This window comes from Plecotus auritus (assembly GCF_963455305.1).
Source record: "Plecotus auritus genome assembly, chromosome: 2".
Lineage (NCBI taxonomy): Eukaryota > Metazoa > Chordata > Mammalia > Chiroptera > Vespertilionidae > Plecotus > Plecotus auritus.
The window spans coordinates 19,626,448-19,645,035 of NC_137771.1; the positions used below are offsets into that span (position 1 = coordinate 19,626,448).

General features: G+C 56.2%; 1 protein-coding gene across 1 annotated transcript; it reads right to left on the reverse strand.

The window, feature by feature from the left end:
• Positions 1-428: 428 nt before the first annotated feature.
• MATN1 (matrilin 1) lies at positions 429-9,384 on the reverse strand (the record flags this gene model as incomplete). The annotated part of the gene is made up of 8 exons (XM_080655997.1): positions 429-478; positions 1,077-1,157; positions 2,015-2,167; positions 2,755-3,171; positions 3,590-3,715; positions 4,568-4,790; positions 7,266-7,612; positions 9,291-9,384. The coding sequence occupies 8 exons, from the start codon at positions 9,382-9,384 to the stop codon at positions 429-431; spliced, it is 1,491 nt and encodes a 496-aa protein (XP_080512123.1).
• Positions 9,385-18,588: the final 9,204 nt, after the last annotated feature.

Sequence of the window (18,588 nt, forward strand, 5' to 3'; positions counted from 1 at the left end):
CAGCACTCACAGTCAGGGAGGGTAACTAACAACAGGAATATATTAAGCTTTCGGTTAAAAAATGCAAATGCAGTCCCAGTTACACTTGCCCTTGTGTTCTCACTCATGCATTGCTCCCAGACACACACATGCACACACACACACACACACACACACACACACGCATGCATGCATGCACGCGCACACACACGCACGCATGCCCCAAACTCCTGCGCTCCAGCACTCCCACTCCCACACACACCCCCTGGCAGGGCTCCAAGGCTGGTGGATGAGGGAGAGGCCTGCTGCCATCCCAGGGGCCTGCCCCTCCCAAATCCCCCCACTAAGTGACAAAGCTAGACTAAACTCGGGGCTCTAGGGGACACACCCGGACTCTGTGGGCCGAGCCGGGGCGGGGAGATGGAGAAGCCACAGCAGGGACAAGGGACTTAGACGATCCTGTTCTCCATGACGGCCAGCCGCTTACTCACAGCTTCCAGTGGGCGGAGTCAAGGAGAGGTGCATGTGGACCAGCGTGGGGCAGTCACGTGGGACCCGAACTCCAGACCCCCACTTCCTGGTCCTGCAGAGTACCCCTCTTCCAGCACTTTCACCCCCCGAAATTTACCATCCACTGACCTCAAAATGGTGCTCTCCAAACAGCCAACCATGAGCCCCGCATGCCCAGCTGCAGGCTTCAGCCTGCTGGTCCCCCACCTGGTCCTGACCCAGCCTGGGGAGCTGCTCGAGGGTGTTGGTCATGTCACCAGGAGCCTGAGAAGTGGGTGTCCCCGGGCACCGTGTTTCCCTGAGTGTGCTCAGGGCTCTGTGTGTGTCCATCTCTAGATCCTGACCTGTGCCTCAGTTTCTCTGTCTACCCTCTAGGACCCTCTGCTTCTGATAGGGTCAGTATCAAAGCTGGTGTCAGCCTATCTGGCCAGAATCGAGCCTGCCTTCAGCAGGGAGCAGGCAAGGAGGAGCCCGCCCTAACCCCATCACAGCTCCCCTCCCCACCATGCCTGGCCCCTGCCCCCCACCCCCCGCCGCCTCCTGTCCCCGCCCCTCCCCTTCCCTGCATCAGCCTCTGGGAAGGATATGTTTCCTGGTCAAGGCCTGCAGCAGCCCCTCCACTTTGGCCTGGAATTTCACAATGGACTCACATTCGCACGGATCTTCCTCTGGAATGGACAGGAAGTAGAGAAAGTCAAGGGGATGTGAGGGGTTGCCAGGCAGGGAGGTGGGGTAGTTACTGCCCAGGGCCAGGACTAGGGAGTCTTGGGGGAATGTGTGACCCAGGACTTCTGAGGGGGCAGAGATACGTAGAATTCTTGAGACAGAGCCCCCAGGAGTGAGGGAGGGTGAACCCTGAATGTCTTCCTGACCCCCGCCCAGAGCCCTGATAAAGAACTCCAATAACAGCATCACTGCACTGAGCACCTACTATGTGCAGGGCACTGCTGTCAGGAGCCTTTATGTCATCATGGTGACTCCTCACCCCAGTCCTTTGTGTTTAAAATCATTAACCCCATGTACAAATGAAGAACCTGAGAAGTGAAACAGCTTGTCCATGGTCAACAGGTAGTCAGTGTCAAAGCAAAGATGCAAACGCAGGCACGTCTGGCCCTGGAGTCCACACTCTGCCCCTGGGGACCAGCTGGCAAGGTCACCAGGCAGGGTCAGGGGAGGTGGCAAGATTCAAATCCCGGCTTCTCCAGTTATTAATAATTGTTTGATCCCTCTGGCCTTGGTTTTCCTATCAGTAAAGCGAGGACAAAAATATTCCTACCGAATCGAATTGAATGATTTAATATCTGGAGAGCACTGAGGACAGTGTCACTCATGTGATGAGCATTCAATACATGTATGTTTACTGGTACTAAGAGTTAGACTGGCCAGCCCACCTCCTGGGTCTGCCAGCTCTTGGTGCCACCCCATTTCCTGCTTTTCCCCACCCACATCCAGCTGCAGGGTGGCTCCATGACCACCCCAGAGCCCACCCGCCCCTCCCATCCATGCGAGCACTGGCCTCACTCACCCACGCAGATCTTCTTCTGCAGCTTCATGCCAATCTGGTTGATGGTCTTGAAGTCCGCCGTGTAGAAGTAGTGCTCTGCCACGGGCTCCGAGGCGATCTCCCTCAGCTCGTCCTCCACGGCGTTGCCCACGCCCACGGCAAACATCTTAAAGCCTGCAAGAGGGACAAGACAAGTAAGGGTGGCGGTGGGGCAGGCAGCGGAGGCTGAGCCTCTTGGAGGATGCCTAGGAAATCAACTCCAGACACCTCCTGGTGGCAGCTGCTGGAAGTGCAGGCACGATGCCTGGGACAAAGACATTGAGGAAATAAACATTTACTGAGATTCTACTATATGCCAGGCCTGTACTGACTCCCTGCCCTGGGGGCTTTGTAATCTCATTTAACTCTCATAACCATCATCTGGTGGTTATCATTATCCTCACTCCGTAGGCAATAAAACAAGGCTCCGGTTTGTCCCAAAGTGGGCTGCCTTTCAGCAATGGGTATGTTCTTGGGAACATTCAACTGGAACAGTTCCAACGCCTTCTCACTAAAGGACCATTAGAAGCAAGCCACTTACTCTTCTGGGGCCTCAGTCTTGTCACCAGTATAAGAAAGACATGGATGACCCAGTCCTTCCTCATTCACATAGAACTGGGCTTTGGGCACTCATCAGAATAGACACTGAGATAAATTACAGGTAGGTTGTGCCATGCACCCCCGGCCATCATGGTGTTCGGGGTCCAGGAGGGCGCACCTACCAAGGTCCTTGGCCTTCTTGGCAGCATCATTGATGTAGTCCTGGCTCCGGCCATCGGTGAAGACGATGCCCACCTTCTGGGCCCCAGGCCTGGCCCCACTGGACACAGTGAAGGAATTGTCGATGAGGTACTTGAGGGCAGCCCCGGTCATGGTGCCCTTTTCCATGTAGGACATGTTGCGCACGGCTGCCTTGATGTCCTTCTTGGTGCGGTAGCGGCCCAGCGGAAACTCCTGGCGCACGGAGCTCGAGTACTGCACCAGCCCCACCTGGGCCAGCTTGTCTGACACGTCCAGCGTGTCCACGATCTGGTTGATGAACTTCTTCACCAGCTCGAAATTCTCCGGCCGCACACTCTTGGACCCATCGATGAGGAAGACCAAGTCAATGGCCGAACTGCCTCCGCCGCCACTGCAGACTGGGGAGTGTGGACAGGCAAGGAGATGAAGCTTAAAGGCAGTCATCCATCCGACCGCTGGCCGGACACCCAACACACACCAAGCTCTGTGCTGAGGGTCATCCCATCTTGTCCTCTAACTCTCTCTCTAAAGCCAGAGTTTACAGCTGGAACATCATAAGGCTCAGAGGGAGTAGCACCAAGACATGAACTCAAGAGGAGTGACTCCTTCCACCACACCAAACCACCAGCCATTGTGTGAAAAAGAGGACCTCAGGAGGGAATGTCCGGCTGACATCAAACTCTAGAAGGAATCTATCGCCTCTGCAGATTGGTCCAGAGGCAACATGTGGGAAGGCTCAGATGGACTGAGAAGTAGCCGAGACCCCGTCCCTTCCTTAGCCCCCTCCCCAGGGCTGCCCGGGTCCAGCCCACTGACCATTGCAGGTCTTGCCGTCGCTGTTCAAGGTGAAGCCCTCGCGGCAGGCGCAGGTGTAGGAGCCCGGGGAGCTGATGCACACCTGCTCACAGTCATGGTCTCCCGTGGCGCACAGGTCTGACACCACTGCGGGGACAAGAGGGGACTCGGAATCTCACGTTCACGGGGCCTGAATATCTCAGCCAGGATGGGCCCTCACACACTCAGGGAAACGGAGGCGCCTGCCAGGCGGGGTCCAGCCCCAGAGCTCAGCCCAGGGCCCGAATCACTGCACCAGGGCTGACATCCCCGAAGAAGGTGATAATGCTGATTATAAAACCAAAACTTCCTGCTAAAAAGGTAAAGGCCACAGGGACAAGGGTTCGCTTTGCCCTGTTTTGCTCACCGCTGTGTCCCACGTGTCGAGAAGAGCACACGCAGCAGAGAACGCAGCATGGACAAGCCGCTCAACCAACATTGGTCACATGCCACCAGTGGAGCGCTACACCAGGCGTCATCTCAGTGGATCCTCACACTCAGATGCATGTTTTTCTTGGACTCATTTTCCAAATGGGGACGTCCTCACTCTGGCCCCGCCCATCCTACTCGAGACCCCGCCCCTTATGAGGGGTCACGTCCCAAACCCACCTCCCCTCTTGGAAGGACTAAACCTTCTCCTGCTCAGTGCCCACACCGCTCCGATCCTCCCGCATCGCAGAGCACTGGCGTCACCCAAACCCCGCCGTCATCACGCACAGGCTTTTTAGGCCCTCTCTTTACTGGATTCCCGCCCCTCCTTGTCCCCACCAGGACCTGCCACATAAAAAGGTTCTTGGATGGCCTCTCCCCAAGTAACCTTCTGCCGGGGCTGAGGACCGCCCCCAGATCAGCACCCCCGCCCCAGCCCTGGCCCCGCCCCAGATGCTGGCTGCATCTCAGTCCTGCCCTTACAGAGCGCCCCCCCCCCCCGCCCCGCCCCGCCCCGCCCGCCGCACGCACAGCAGAAGGCCTCCTGGAACTTCTTGGACAGCTTCTCGATGACGTTGTAGCTCTCCACGTAGTCCACGTGCTCCTCCTGCGGCTCGCTGGCGATCTGGCGCAGCGTGGCCTTGTCCACACGGCCCACGCCAATGGCGAAAAGCTCGACGCCGCTGGCCCGGGCTCGCGCAGACACGTCCCGCACGCTGTCCTGGGGCCTCCCGTCCGTCACCACGATGACCACCTGCGACACGCGGGACATTGTGAGGCGCTAGGCCGGGCTGGGCGCTTGGCCCTCCTGCAAACCCCGGACTGCTGGCGGAGAGGAGACGGAGCCTAGCCGGTAGCAGGTGGATCCAATTCCCCGCCAGAGCTCTGACACGGGGAAGAGAACGAGGCTAGAGGACAAGACAGGTGTCCTCTGACGGAAAGAGACCAGGCTGAGGGTTCTCCCGTCTGACTGGGGTGTCTGATGTCTCCTGCATCAGGCAGACAGAGGTCGGGACCGGGTCTCCCCACCCCTACCCCCACCCCCACAGCCCAGACTGGGGCCTCTCAGGAGGCCCAATAAGTGTGCCCAACAACGTGCCGTTCTGCCTTTTGGACACCAGAGGGCGGCAGAGGGAGGGGCCTTTCCCACCTAGATGCCCATCAGAGGAAAGGAGGATGCCACCTTTTCTCCCTCCCTTCCCAGGTGCTAGATGTCCTTTCCACAGAGGGAAAGGCTGTCTGCTGTCCTCCCACAAGGCTCCTCTGTTCTGCACCTGGGAAGGGAGACAGAGGGGACCCTGGCGCCGAGCCAGGCCCTCAACCTCCCCCTGCCAGAGCCTGCCCTGAAGCGGGGTCCGCACAGCTCTGCCAGAGTCTGGGACTGGGCATCCAGCCCCCTTGGCTCTTCTCAGCTTCTGACCTGGATCTGCTTCTGATTCCTGGGTCCCCACCCCTGGCCCGGGTGCCCCACCTTGTGACCTGTAGTAGGGTGGTTTGGACAGGGTTAGAAATGCAGCTGCCCCACCCCCACAAGTCACAGCTCACTTCCCAGCCTCTGTTTCCTCATCTGCAAAAGGAGGTTGTGGTGAGAAGATTCTGGGTCAGAAGCCAGGAAGGGGGACTGTTATTTGTAGCATCACTGCCCTGGGTCCCGTGGGGAGTGAGCTTGCACAATCTCTTCCCGGCCGGAGGCCTGGGCTCCTGGCTCTGAAAACCTAGCCGAGACTATTCACGGCCATAGGCCTTCCTCGGAGGCCCACTGTCTCCTTGAGTCCCCTTCAATCCAGTTTTGGGACTTTCCATCCACCTTGTAGGACTTCCCACAGGTCCGTGGTCGGCAAACTGCGGCTCGCGAGGCACATGCAGCTCTTTGGCCCCTTGAGTGTGGCTCTTCCACAAAATACCACGGCCTGGGTGAGTCTATTTTGAAGAAGTGGCGTTAGAAGAAGTTTAAGTTTAAAAAATTTGGCTCTCAAAAAAAATTTCAATCGTTGTACTGTTGATATTTGGCTCTGCTGACTAATGAGTTTGCCACTGGCCTGAGCCGGGGTGAAGCGGTTAACTCTGGAGATGTGACAACTACAGATGTCACCACCCTCCCCTTCACCTCTCTCCATTAGGATCACCCGGGCTACCACATCCTCCCGGTCACCTTGACCATCAACCTCACGTCAGAACTTGTCAGTGGCCCCCACAAAATAAGACCAACAGGCTGCCCAGGTGTCATTTCTCTGAGGGCTGTGACGGCTGGGGCTCTATGCTGCTGTCTGGGAATATTTCTACCACTTCTGAGCTGGGCAAGCTGCATAAGCTCCCTGTGCCTCAGCTTCCTCATCCGTAAAATGGAGACACCACCTCCAGGCAGGATTGTATTCATTCGACACTCATGTCTCAGTCGTGCACTGCATGCCAGCGAGTGGGGTACAGAAGGGGGTGAGGAAGAATGCTTCCCTGGGCTAGGGCCCTGGGCAGGTAAATGGCAAGTCTTCAGTCCAACAGGACAGCGATGGGGAGGTTCGGGAGCCCGTGCAGGACCAGTGGGGGAGAGGACACCTGACTGGACTCGCGGGCCCTGGGCTGAGTCCTGAAAAAAAATCACACCATTTCCAAGGTCTATGGAACACCCAGCACTCTGCCGGGAGCCCTCGCTGACTGTGCGACCTGGGGATCATCGCCTCGTGTGTCCGACCGAGCCCCTGCCCTCTAAGGCGTATTAAATAAACAATTAGCTAACGCGTAATGGGGCTCATTAGGTACCAAGCGCTGTTCTGAGCACTTGGTGCTTATGAACTCGTTTAGTCCTCCTAGGAGCCCCTTGAGAAGGCGTATGTGACTCCCATTTTACAGCTGAGGAAACTGAGGCACGTGAGATGAAGTAACTCACTCAGAGGCTAGTGTGGTGGAGCAGGGACTTGAACCCAGGCAGGCTGATGGTGATGTCCATGCCCTTGACCATCACGTAAACATCTGAACTGTCTCACTCTGCCTTCGAGGAGCCCAGACTGGCTGGGAAGCCAAGGTCAACTAAACGGAAATAATCAAGTACATCCCTGGGGTCCGAAGGGTGGGAAAGATGGGTTCGGCTCTGCCACTTCTCTTGGTTGGGCTTGGTCCCCAAATGCAAATGGCCACCTCGCAGGGGTGTTGGGAGAATTCAAGTGTACGCAGGCAAAGCTCCCAGTGGGAGCCTGCAAACTGGGGGACCCCAGCAGCACGGGGGGGCGTGTACCTTGCTGATGCCTGGGGACTTGGCGCGACCGCCCTCAGCATCACTCAGGGCCTGGGTGATGGCGAACTGGATGGCCAGGCCAGTCATGGTGCCCGTGGACAGCGGCCGGATGCGGCGCACGGCCTGGAGCAGCGCGGCCTTGGACAGGTAGGCCCGCAGCGGGAACTCCTGCTTCACGGAGCTGGCATAGTTGACCACGCCCACTCGGGTGGCATTGGGCCCCACATTTAGCGACTCGATGACCTGGGACAGGAACACCTTCACCTTCTCAAACTCCACGGGCCTTACGCTGCGCGAGCTATCGACCACAAACACCAGGTCCGTGGGCCGGGTCCGGCAGAGGTGCCCTGGGAGGAGAAGGAGGGAGATGGCAAAGAGCAAGGGGCAGAGGTCAGAAGGCTGGATGAGACACTCAGGCAACGGGGCAGAGCATCGGGGGCTACTTAGACCCTGACCGGAGGCCTCAGGCAGCGTAGACTGCCCTTGAGCCAGGCTGTCTTGAGCCTTGATCAGCATGCGGACACGCTGCCTCACAGCTCAGCTCCTGGGAAAGAGGCTCAAAGTCTGGCCTTGGGTAACTCACTTCACCTCTCTGAGCCTCAGTTTCCTCATCTGTACAATGGGCTGATAATCCCTCCCTTACAGGATCCTTTGAGGACGAGCAAAAGTGCACTTCAGGTGCCAGCCCAGGGCTGGGCCTGCAGTGCGTGTTCAGGGAGCAGCGAAGGCTGGCTGCCCTTTAAAACCTGCTTCTCAGGTTTGTGCCCAGAGTGGCTCCATAAACAAGGAGCAGCTGTTTCTCTGAGCTGGGCCGCAGGACACCGAGGGTGGGCCCTCCGGGGTGGATGCGGCCTTGAGGCCCAACGCAGCGCCTGTCAACATGGGCTCTTTCATCTGAACATCAGAGCAAATCACCAAGTGGACCCAGTTTCCCTCCCTGGCGCGGCCTGCTGGCTGGTGTCCAAGGGCAGGGGAAGGGGCAGAAATGTCTAGTAGCCACCCTGGTGGCCTGACCAGGTGGGCCCCCAGGGCACACCCCCAAGGAGAGATGTCTCCCCAGCCCCCCTGGGAGGCAGCTCTAGGAGCTGCTGTTTCCTCTGCCGGTGGGGAGAACGGCTACCGCTTGATGAGGTCACTGGCCGGGGCCTGCAGCCAGTGGGGCTCAGGGCAAAGGCTGGTCCCTCTCCACCCACAAGAAGTCCAGACTGAGCCCAGCTTCTCCCAAATAAGGTTGCAGGAAGGTTCAGGAATGGGAGCGTGCTCTCGGCGGCCCCAGGTCCCAGCTCCCAGCCCCAGTACCCTACCCAGGCATCAGCGTTCCCCTCCCTGGTCCCCTCTGGCTAATGGCACAACAATGGGTAAACTGAGGCGGGGAGGGAGAGGGAAATGGCCACAGCATAGAGCAGTGGATCAAGACCCAGAAGGTTCTGGGGCTCTCTCCCTGTGTGGTCGTGGGTCCTCCCCTGTGCAGCCTCAGTTTCCCCATCTGTAATGGAAGACTTGGGTATTCGAGGATTCGGGGGCCACGGCTGGAACTCTGGAAAGGGTACAGCATGCATGGAGCCCAATCCAGGATGTGCTGAAAGGGCTGGTGACCAGAAATGGAGCCCCCCCACCCCCAGAGGTACACTCCTCAGAGAGCCACGCGCTCGGCCCTGGGCATGGTGCGGCCCCAGGCGTCCGCGGCTCTCTGGTCGTCGCTTCTGCCCTCAGTGACCCAAGAGACAGCAGTCCCTGCAGCATGAATGGTCCCCGAGGGCAGCCCGGGCCTGAGAAACCCCAGAAAAGACGAAGGGCTCCAGGGAGAAGCCCACTCACGTCCCCTGACAGGACAGGCTGAGGGTCACTCCAGCCCTGGCCCTTAGGCGCGTCCCCATCTCCGTCTGCTCCCGTGCTGGCCACCCTGCCTCCCCGCCATCTCCTCATCTGGGATCCCATTTGCTCTCTGCCCATCTCAGTGCCCAGTCCCCAGGCTGTTGGTCAGGGGCCAGTCCAATGTCCCCCACCTCACATAGGCCCCCTCACCTCTGGGTTGGGGGGCGAGGCCATGTGTGCGTGGGGCCAGGTGCAGCAGCAGCAGAAGGCAGGGCACGAGGACAGCACCAGAGATGACCCTCATGGTCCTGGCAGCGCGGGCAGCAGCCAGCACAGCTGTGGAGGCCAGGAGGCTCCGGGTCTTATCAACCTTGCCGCCCAGCCTCCCCACCAGGAGGCCCTGCCCTGCCCCTTGCCTCCTTGAGGGGTGGGGCCCGGCTAAAAGGGGCTGTGTGTGGTGTGTTTCCCTCCCTCCAGAGAGGGACGGGAGGAAGCCGGGAGAGGGCTGGAGAGGCCCCTGTAACCACAAGGCCTCCTTTGCCTCCAGAAGCAACCAGAGCTGCAGCTGCAGTTCAGGAAATCTCAGGTGGGTGGAGGGCGTCTCCTCGTCTCCTCCCGGGGCTGGAGCCTGCGCTGACCTGAGGCTGGGACTCCAAGGCCAGGGAGACCCGAGTCCTGGGCCTCACACCCCAGCCCTGCCCTGCGGCCTACCCCACACCCCGATTCTTCTCTCACCTGCAATTTCAACCCCAACTTTCTCATTAAACACACGTCCCCTCTCCGGCCTCGACTATCCCCTGCCTCTCCACGTGAGCGCTGCTCTCCAGCTGCACCTGGGTTCTCAGAGCTCTCTCCAAGGCTTTGCACTTGCAGGGCAATCTGCCCAGGCTGTCCTTCCTCCCACCCACCCTGCCAAACAGACTCTTCCAAGATCATAACTGGAGTCACGTGTACATTCGTACTTGGTATGTGCCAGGCAGCAGAGAAGATGGCCAAGAGCACAGACTTGGGGGCAGATGAGCTGGATTTACGATATACTACCTGTGTGACCGTGGGCAAATTGCCTCAGCTCTCTGTGCCTCCAATTCCTCCTCTGGAAACGAAATGCGAACAATGCCTACCTCCCAGAGTTGAATAGAGGAGCAGAGTTATATGAACAATCTCATTTCATTCTCTTGACAATCCTGTGAGGCAGCTACTATTATTACCCTCATTTCTCAGAAGAGGAACTGAAAAGCAGAGAGGTGAAGTAACTTGTCTAAAGTCACACAGCTGAGAAGTATCACTGCCAGGACAGTGCCCAGGCCGGTGTTCTCAGCTGCCTGCTCTCTCAGGTGTAGTGTGGTGGAGGTACCATCTCCATGCCCACCTCCTGCCCACTCCCCTGCATTAGGCCCCCTGCCTGGGCTTCTGTGCATTGTCTGTCTCACCCATGAGTAGGTAAGAGTCTGGTTGACTCATTTCTGCATCCAGGCCCAGCCCAGGGTCTGCATGGAGGAGGCAAAAACAAAGGAACATAACCCTGGCCGGTGAGGCTTGGTTGGTCGTCCCGTGCCTCGAAGGGTCGCCCGTTGATTCTCAGATCACATGCCTGGGTTGCAGGTTCAATCCCTAGCTGGGGTGCGTGCAGGAAGCAGCAAATCAATGTTTCACTCTCACATCGATGATTCTCTTCTCTTTCCTTCTCCCTTTCTCTCTCTCTAAAAATCAAAAAGAATTTTTAAAAATTAAAAAATAAAGGAACATAATCAGGAATGGTCCCTACCATTGCATCCAGGGCCAGTAGTCGATGGGGTAAAGTGAAAGAGCATGGACTTGGCCACTGGAGAGACCCAGGATCAAATCCACCTCTGCTGTTGTCCTGTGTTCCCCGGAGCTGCTGCCTTCACGGCTCTGAGCCTTGGCTTGTTATCATGCAGTGGGAATGGCAGTCCTTGGCCTGCCCGCCTCACAGGACCATAGAAGGAGGCAATGAGAGGACGGAAGTGGAGATGGGGGCCAAAGAAGCATTATCTTCCCAGGCGGTAGAATCATTAACACTTAACACCTGTGTACTTCACTCTATGTAAATTGTACCTTAATAAAAGGAAATGTACAAACATTATCCTTACAATGATTGCCAGGCACAGTTGACCCAACCGACATTCTCACCATCTTCATCAATAATGGTACAGTCACTCACTCTGTCACTGTACTTCTTTGTTCTCCCAGCAAACCTTCGATGCCAGCAGATCCGGGTATATTAGCCCATTTGTCAGATGAGGAAACTGAGGCCCAGAGAAGTTCATGACTTGCCTGAAGCCACCCAGCCAGTTAGAGGCAGAATCAAGCCTGGACCTAGGAAGTTAAAAGCATTTCCCTCTGACTTTTTCCATTTAAGTTTCATTTATTCATATAATTCATAGCCCTCCCCAATTTCCAAAACCGGGATGATGTGGTTTCTTTTCCCTCTGCAACTTGTAAGCCTAATTATCTTCTCCAGAGACAGTGCAGGCATGATGACCCTGTACTTACCACTTCCCCCAATTGTGTTATGAATATGTTACTGTCCCCGCCCCGAGTGTGTCAGCTCCCCCAGAGCAGGGGTCTGGCCTGTCTCACTCACCACTGAATCTCCAGGACTCAGCATGGTGCCTGGAGCAGGGTATCGGGTGTGCAAATGAAGAAATGCATTAAAAGAAAGAACTGCCCGACTGGCGTGGCTCAGTGGTTGAGCATCAACCTATGAACCAGGAGATCAGGGTTCGATTCCCAGTTAGGGCACATGCCCGGGTTGTGGGCTCAATACCCATGGGGGGACATGCAGGAGGCAGCGATCAATGATTCGCTCTCATCATTGATGTTTCTATCTCTCTCTCTCTCCCTTTCCCTTCCTCCCTGAAATCAATGAATTTTATATATATATATATATATATATATATATATATATATATATATTTTTTTTTTTTTTTTTTTTTTTTTTTAAAGAAAAAACTAATGATGAAGGGTCAGACTGGAGTCAGCAAAGGGGACCAGTGGTGACAGAAGCCCCGGGGAAGGTGGACGAGGAGAACGTGAGCTGGGGCCCCTTGCCCAGAGTCCCCTCCCCGCCGTGGACAGAGCTGTGTCCAGGGCTCAGGGTACAGCGCTGTTGGCCAGGGTGGCAGCTGGGCCCATGAAACAGCCCTTTCAGCTCGGGCTCTGAATGGCCGGTCTATGGACGCCTGAGAAGAACACAGGCGCCTTTTCTGGGTCACCTCTCCGCTCATTAGCGGAGCCACAGAAATATGCGACAGGTAAGCTTTCAGGAACAGAGATGGAGCCGCCCCAAAACGGGGGCAGCTTTACATTCCAGAGCGAGAGCAGGGCTTGCGGGGAAGGAGACCTGGAAGTTCAGCATATACATTGAGGAAAGAAAATAAATATTTGTGTTTTAAAAATGTGAAGCATTTCTCCCCAGGAATCAAAACTGGGAACAGTGGGTCCGGTATTGGCCAGAGGAAAAAATGCGTCGAGGGGCCGTCCTCCAGGCTGCTCCCCAGTCAGGACTCCTGCTGTTCCCGCTCCCTGTTTTCACACACCTCGGGTTGCCAGAAACTTAAAGCCTTTAGTGTTTTATCCCAGAGAGAGAGCACATTTGTGATCAAGTGCGGGGCCCCTCAGCAGTGTGGCTCAGTGGAAAGCGCACAGGGCTCCCGCTCCGGCCCCAAGGCTCAGTTTCTCTCTGAAAGAGCAAACCTGGTCACCTCGAGTTCCCAAGACAAGAATGCAACCCTGTCTAGGGCAGCATGTCCCCTTTCCCCTCCCCGCACCGTCATCACAGGGTTGCTGCATCCACATAAACCTTGATGGTCCCCTTTACCCCAGTTTACGAGAACGATTTAATCTTTCTCTTGAAATCCAAATCACTTACTGGTTGAAAAAATGTCTCCTCCTCCTAAGAAGTACAGCCATGAAATCACTGGTTTGATATTGTTTACTAGAGGCCCAGTGCACAAATTCGTGCACGGATGGGGTCCTTCGGCCTGGCCAACAATCGGGGCTGATTGAGGGGGCCGGCCAGCTGGGGGGAGGGCCTACGGGAGGTTGGCTGGCCGGCCTCCCCCATTGGTGCTGATGGGGGGGAGGGCCAGTCAGTTGCAGGGAGGGACCACGAGAGGTTGGCTGTGAGAGCGCACTGACCACCAGGGGGCAGCTCCTGCATTGAGTGTCGGCCCCCTGGTGGTCAGTGTGTGTCATAGCAACCGGTCGGCCAGTCGTTCGGTCGTTCAGTTGCTTAGGCTTTTATATATATAGATATGTTTGTTCTGATATGCCCTTAAATAAATTAGAAACAAGTTCAATGTAACCTTTTCATCCACTTAGTGCCAAAAATTATCTTGCGTCCTGCCAGCGGCACGCAGGCCAGACTCAGAGGCATCCTGTGAGGCGAAACCACTTTGGGACCAGGCAGAGCTGGGTTTGATTCTGTCACCTGCCAGCGGTGTTGACTTCAGGTGACTCCCTTCACTTTTCTGCTCTTGGGTGTCTCATCTGTAAGTTGGGGTCTCCGTGGCAGTGGCACCGGTGGTTGAGAAGGAAATGTAATGAACGCTGCATCTGTGTTGTTTTCACCGTGTCTTCTGTCGTAGTCAGGAGAGAACAGGTTAAGCTGCAGTAACAAACAAGCCCTCCATCACACTGGCTTTAACACAAGGGCGTGTTTCTCTCTCGTGACACGGGTCGACATTAGACAGTCACCTCTCTGCACAGGCTCTCCAGGCTGCCTCTGTCTTTCTGTCCCATCATGTCCAAGTCCTTCATCTCCAGCCACATGGATGAGAGAGGGACAGCAAGTGCCTCTCTTACTGCCTCAGACATGGAGGGCACATCACCTGACTGCATGGAAGTCCAGGGGTGGGACGTGGGTATTTAGTGGGCAGTGACCGCTCCCAAGTGAAAAAAAGCTTCTGTGGGCACTGTGTTCCCTCTCCCTGAACATTCAAGCTTAGCTGGCATTTAGGGCACTTCACAAGCTTTCCCCGGCCATGCCAGCCTCTCTCGCTCCCCTCCCCCACCGCCCTCTGTTCTCTGCCACACAATGAGTCACACTCGCCTTAGTTTTCACACTTTTTTTTTTTTTTTGCCTTAATTGCAGCAGATGTTTTTTCAGATTTGACTTACCAGGTTTAGGGACTCCCACCCCAGGGGCCCTGAGAGCCGCGGAGGCAGAGGCTGCCTTTTGCACCAGCCATTTTCAGAAGTTGCCCTCAGTGACTCATCTTGCCTGGGGCAAATATAAAACCTTGAAGCGCAGGCTCTGAAGGAAACTCAGACAGCCTGCCACCCATCATGCTCATTCTGGAGAGCTGGTTAAAAACACAGAGTCCACCCATGTCGGATGCCTTCTTGTGGCCAGAGGGTCAGCCCACAGCCCTGGGGGCAGCTGTCAGCGGTTCCCGTGGGGAAGGACTCCCGCTGTCAGTCAGTCAGGTAGAGGGAGGGCATAGGGTTAGCACTGGGAACTGTAGCAGGCCTAGGCCCAGTTGATCCCCCTCCCCATGGCCCTTCAGCCCACCTCTGGGTTCACCTACAGCTGCAGCAGGCAGCTCCCATGACCCTGACAGTGAGCAGGGCAGCCTGGGCATTTCACATCTGGAGGGCAACCCTCAACCAGCGGGGGATGGGCATTGTGAACGAATACCCCAGCTTCCCACTGCCCCCTGCTGGACAGTGCTGAGATGTGCTCCTCACGGTCCCTCGGAGGGTCCCCGACAGGAGTGAGCCCCAATTGCCCACAGGAGTGAACTGTTAACGCACTTTTTACTGGCTTTTATCCCTTCCCTGCCTCACCTCCCCTCCCACTGTGTTTCCTGGGACCGCCTCCCAAATAAACGACCTGCGCCCAAGCCTTTGTCTCGGGATCTGCTTTGGAGGCATTTAAACTGAGCTAAGGTAAAGCTCTCTCCAGCGTGCGAGCCCCGAGTCCCGGACGGGGCTGTGTTTGGGGCTCTTCTGGGGGAGAACAGCCCTGACAGGTGAAGGCAAGAAAGGGAGGTGTCTGCACATGACCCTGTGGCCAGCTGGGGGCAGCTGTCAGAGGTTCCTGTGGGGAAGGACTCCCACAGTCAATCATGCTCAACAGAATAAGCATCCTCATCTAGATCAGCTGCATTATTCTCTGTTTTATCCCTCCTTCAGTTACCCCAAACCGGCAACAAGTTTGGTAAAGGTTTGTTTTTGTTGTTGTTGTTTTTATTGTTTAAAGTATTACATATGTCTCCTTTTTCCCCAATTAACCACCCCCCACCACCACCACCACTCCCACCCCCCAGGACAAGCCCCACCGCCCCAGTGACCATGTCCACTGGTGATGCTAATATGCATGCATACAAGTCCTTTGGTTGATCTCTTACCCCCCCCCCCCCCCCCCCCCGGCACACCCCGCCACTTCTCTCCGAGGTTGGACAGTCTAATCAGTGTTTCTTAGTCTCTGGATCTATTTTTGTTCATCGGTTTATAAAAAAGCAGATTCTCGGGCCCCATCCCAGACCCAGCAAATCTGTATTTCTAAGCTCTCCAGGTGGTTCTGATGTAACTAAACCACCAATTTCGTCCAGCCTCCCATATGAAACATAAATTCTCTCTCTGTCTTGGGAACACCTCTTGGATAGGGAGCTTGCTATCCCCCAATGAGTATTCCATCAACTCTGAAGTGAGCACGCCTGCTGGTGTACCATGTTCAGTGACCTGAAGGTCACGGTCATGTCTCCACTGAGCTGATTCCTCCCTAATGAAAACATCCTTGTTTCTTACCAACATCCTTTTTAGCAGCCTGGTGCCAGCTCCCGGTGGCAGTTCAATTTGTCTCTTTCCTTCTGAAAGACTCGGGCTCTGAATTTAATGTAATCCTCCAGTTAGCAGGACAGAATATATTTCCTCCCCCATTTTCCAAATTACCTAACCTCAACTCGTGCTGCCTAAAATCCCTGCTGTGTCCCCTCCGCCTCAAAACAGAGCCTCTGGAGGCCTGAGAAGAGCCATGACGATTGTGAACAGTGTTCCGCTTGCCTCTTTCATCCTTCAATTTCAAAACTTCGGATCCACACTGACCAAGATTTCAGACATTCAGGATGATTGCTGTTGCCGCCGCTTAGAAGTTTAAGGAGGAAAGAAAGAAAACTTCCTGCCCGGCTGGTGTAGCTCAGTGATTGAGCGTCGACCCAGGAACCAAGAGGCCGCTGGTTCGATTCCCAGTCAGGACACACGCAGGAGGCAGCCAATTCGATGTTCCTCTCTCTCTGTCCCTCTTTCTTCCTCTCTCTCTAAAAAATCAATAAAAACATATTTTAAAAATATATTAAGTGAAACAAAACTTCCTCCCAATTGGGAGGAGGTGGTACTTTCACTTTCTATTGGTATGTAACAAATTACCCCAAACTTAGCAGCTTGAAACAGCACAAATGTGTTACCGGAGTTCCCATAGGTCTGAAGTCGGGGTACAACTAAACGGGGCTCTCTGCTCGGTGCCTCTCAGGCTGAAATACAGATGTTGGCTGGGCTGTGTTCTTTTCTGGGGCTCAGATCCGCTTTCAAGCTCACACAGAGCTTGGCAGAATTCAGTTCCTCCCCGCCCCCATCCCCTCCCCGCCCCCATCCCCTTGCTGGCTGTTAGCCAGGCCTCTCTCCGTTCCTGGAGGCCACCCACAGTTCCTTCCCATGTGGTCTGTTCCAAGGCCTCCTGGTGCTTCACATCTCTCCTATGCTGAGCCCCCCTCTTCGGGAAGAGCCGGGGACCACCTGACTAGGTCAGGCTCACCCCAGATCATGTCCCTCTGTAACATAACCTAGTCCCAAGAGCGACTGTCCTGTCAGAGTCACCAGTCCCACCCACACTCAAGAAGGGAGAAGACTAGACAAGGTCATAGGTCATTGGAGGGCATCTTAGAATCCTGCCTACCTTGGGTGGTATGTCTGGGCATAGAACAAGGGAAGTGGGGAAGAGGGCAGGGATTGACAAGGAAATAAAGCCTTTTTCAGTTTGGGGGGAAGTTGCTTCAAGGTCATATGGGAAGGAGGAGTTGCTAAATAACGTACCAAACTCCGGCTCTCTGGATGCTCTCCTGGCCCAGTCTCCAGGCCCTTCCCTCCGGTGCCTTCCGCGATGAAAGGGGGTGGGAATGCAGCCCGTGGAGTTTGGTGACTGGGGAGCAAGGCCTGGCCCTGTTGACTGTTAGGGTGTCCAGGTGGCTTCACCTGCAGCCTCCATGTGGATGCCCAACCCCAGAAACACTTACACCTTCCCTCCCACACGCCTGGCACGTCCGTTCCTTCCACTGTCCCACCTGAAGTGCTGCAGAATGAGACCTTCCTCTCTCCCAAAGCCTCAGGTGGGAATTCAGCTCCACCGACAGGTAAACTTCCAGCAGCGTGGCCCCGTCAAGGTCAAGGCTGAACACGTTTGTGGGTTTGGAAGCTGTGAGTCACCAGAAGGGAGGCTCCCAGGCTGCAGTGGCCTGTGACCTGCCGTCCGTCTCCTGGCCTGGACTGTGCCCCCAGCAGGTGGGCAGAGGGAGCTGCAGGGCCAGTGTCCTGCTTGAGCACCGGGGCCCCTGAGGTGGCAGCAGAACCGTTTACCGGGCGGACTCTGTTTATTGAGGGCTGTAGCTCCCTGTGCCGCCCGCCCCTGCCAAGCCCGCTGCCTGCCGGACACTCGGTGGCTAATTAGCCAGGCTTCCTCCGGGCGCCCCAGGAGAGAGACCGGGCTGCACACACTGGCTCCCGGAGGGCATCGGGCAGGTGGTGGGCAGGGGCCTGTGGCCACAGACACCCACAGTAGCTGCTTCTCAGATGCCATCCAGAAACCCCAGGTGGGCCCGGGTGGGTCCTCCACCACTGCCATTAACCTGGGAACTGCTTTCCTTGCACTTACGATTTCATTGCAAACTGTCTCTTGGGGAGAAGGAGAGCCTGCAGAATCAAACTGGGTGCCTGCTTGCGTATGAATCTCTGGTCTCCCCAACAGTCAGCAGAGACCCCACAAAGTGGAGAACCGCCCATCAGCGCAGGTTTCCTCATCTGCACAGTGGGCACACGCCCCACCGCCAGGCTGTTGCTGTGTCCCAGGGCCGCCCACCTGCACCGAGCCCCTGCGGGCCACAGCCCCCGTGTGTGTCTCATATGGTTCGTCACACCTCACACGCGCTGTGTTGGTCTCAGGCCCTGGAGGTGGTCAGGCGCTGGAAGCCAGAGGCCGGACAGGGCGCGGAGGCCTGTGCTTTGATCATAGGGCATGTCGGCTTCATGTCTGGCTGATGCGTTATCCTCTGTGAACCTTGGTGACATCACCCCCTCATGTCCACAGAGGACACTCACATCCCCCCTCCCTCCTTGCTCACTGTCGTGAACTCCAGACCTATAGACAGCCGTCTCCTGAGCATGTGCCCCCCATGGCAGCTCAAGTGTAAGCAAAGCTGAACACATCTTTTGTTCCCGCCCTGTGTCCCTAGTTCAGAGCTGGGCACCACCACCCCAAATGCTCTCCACACCT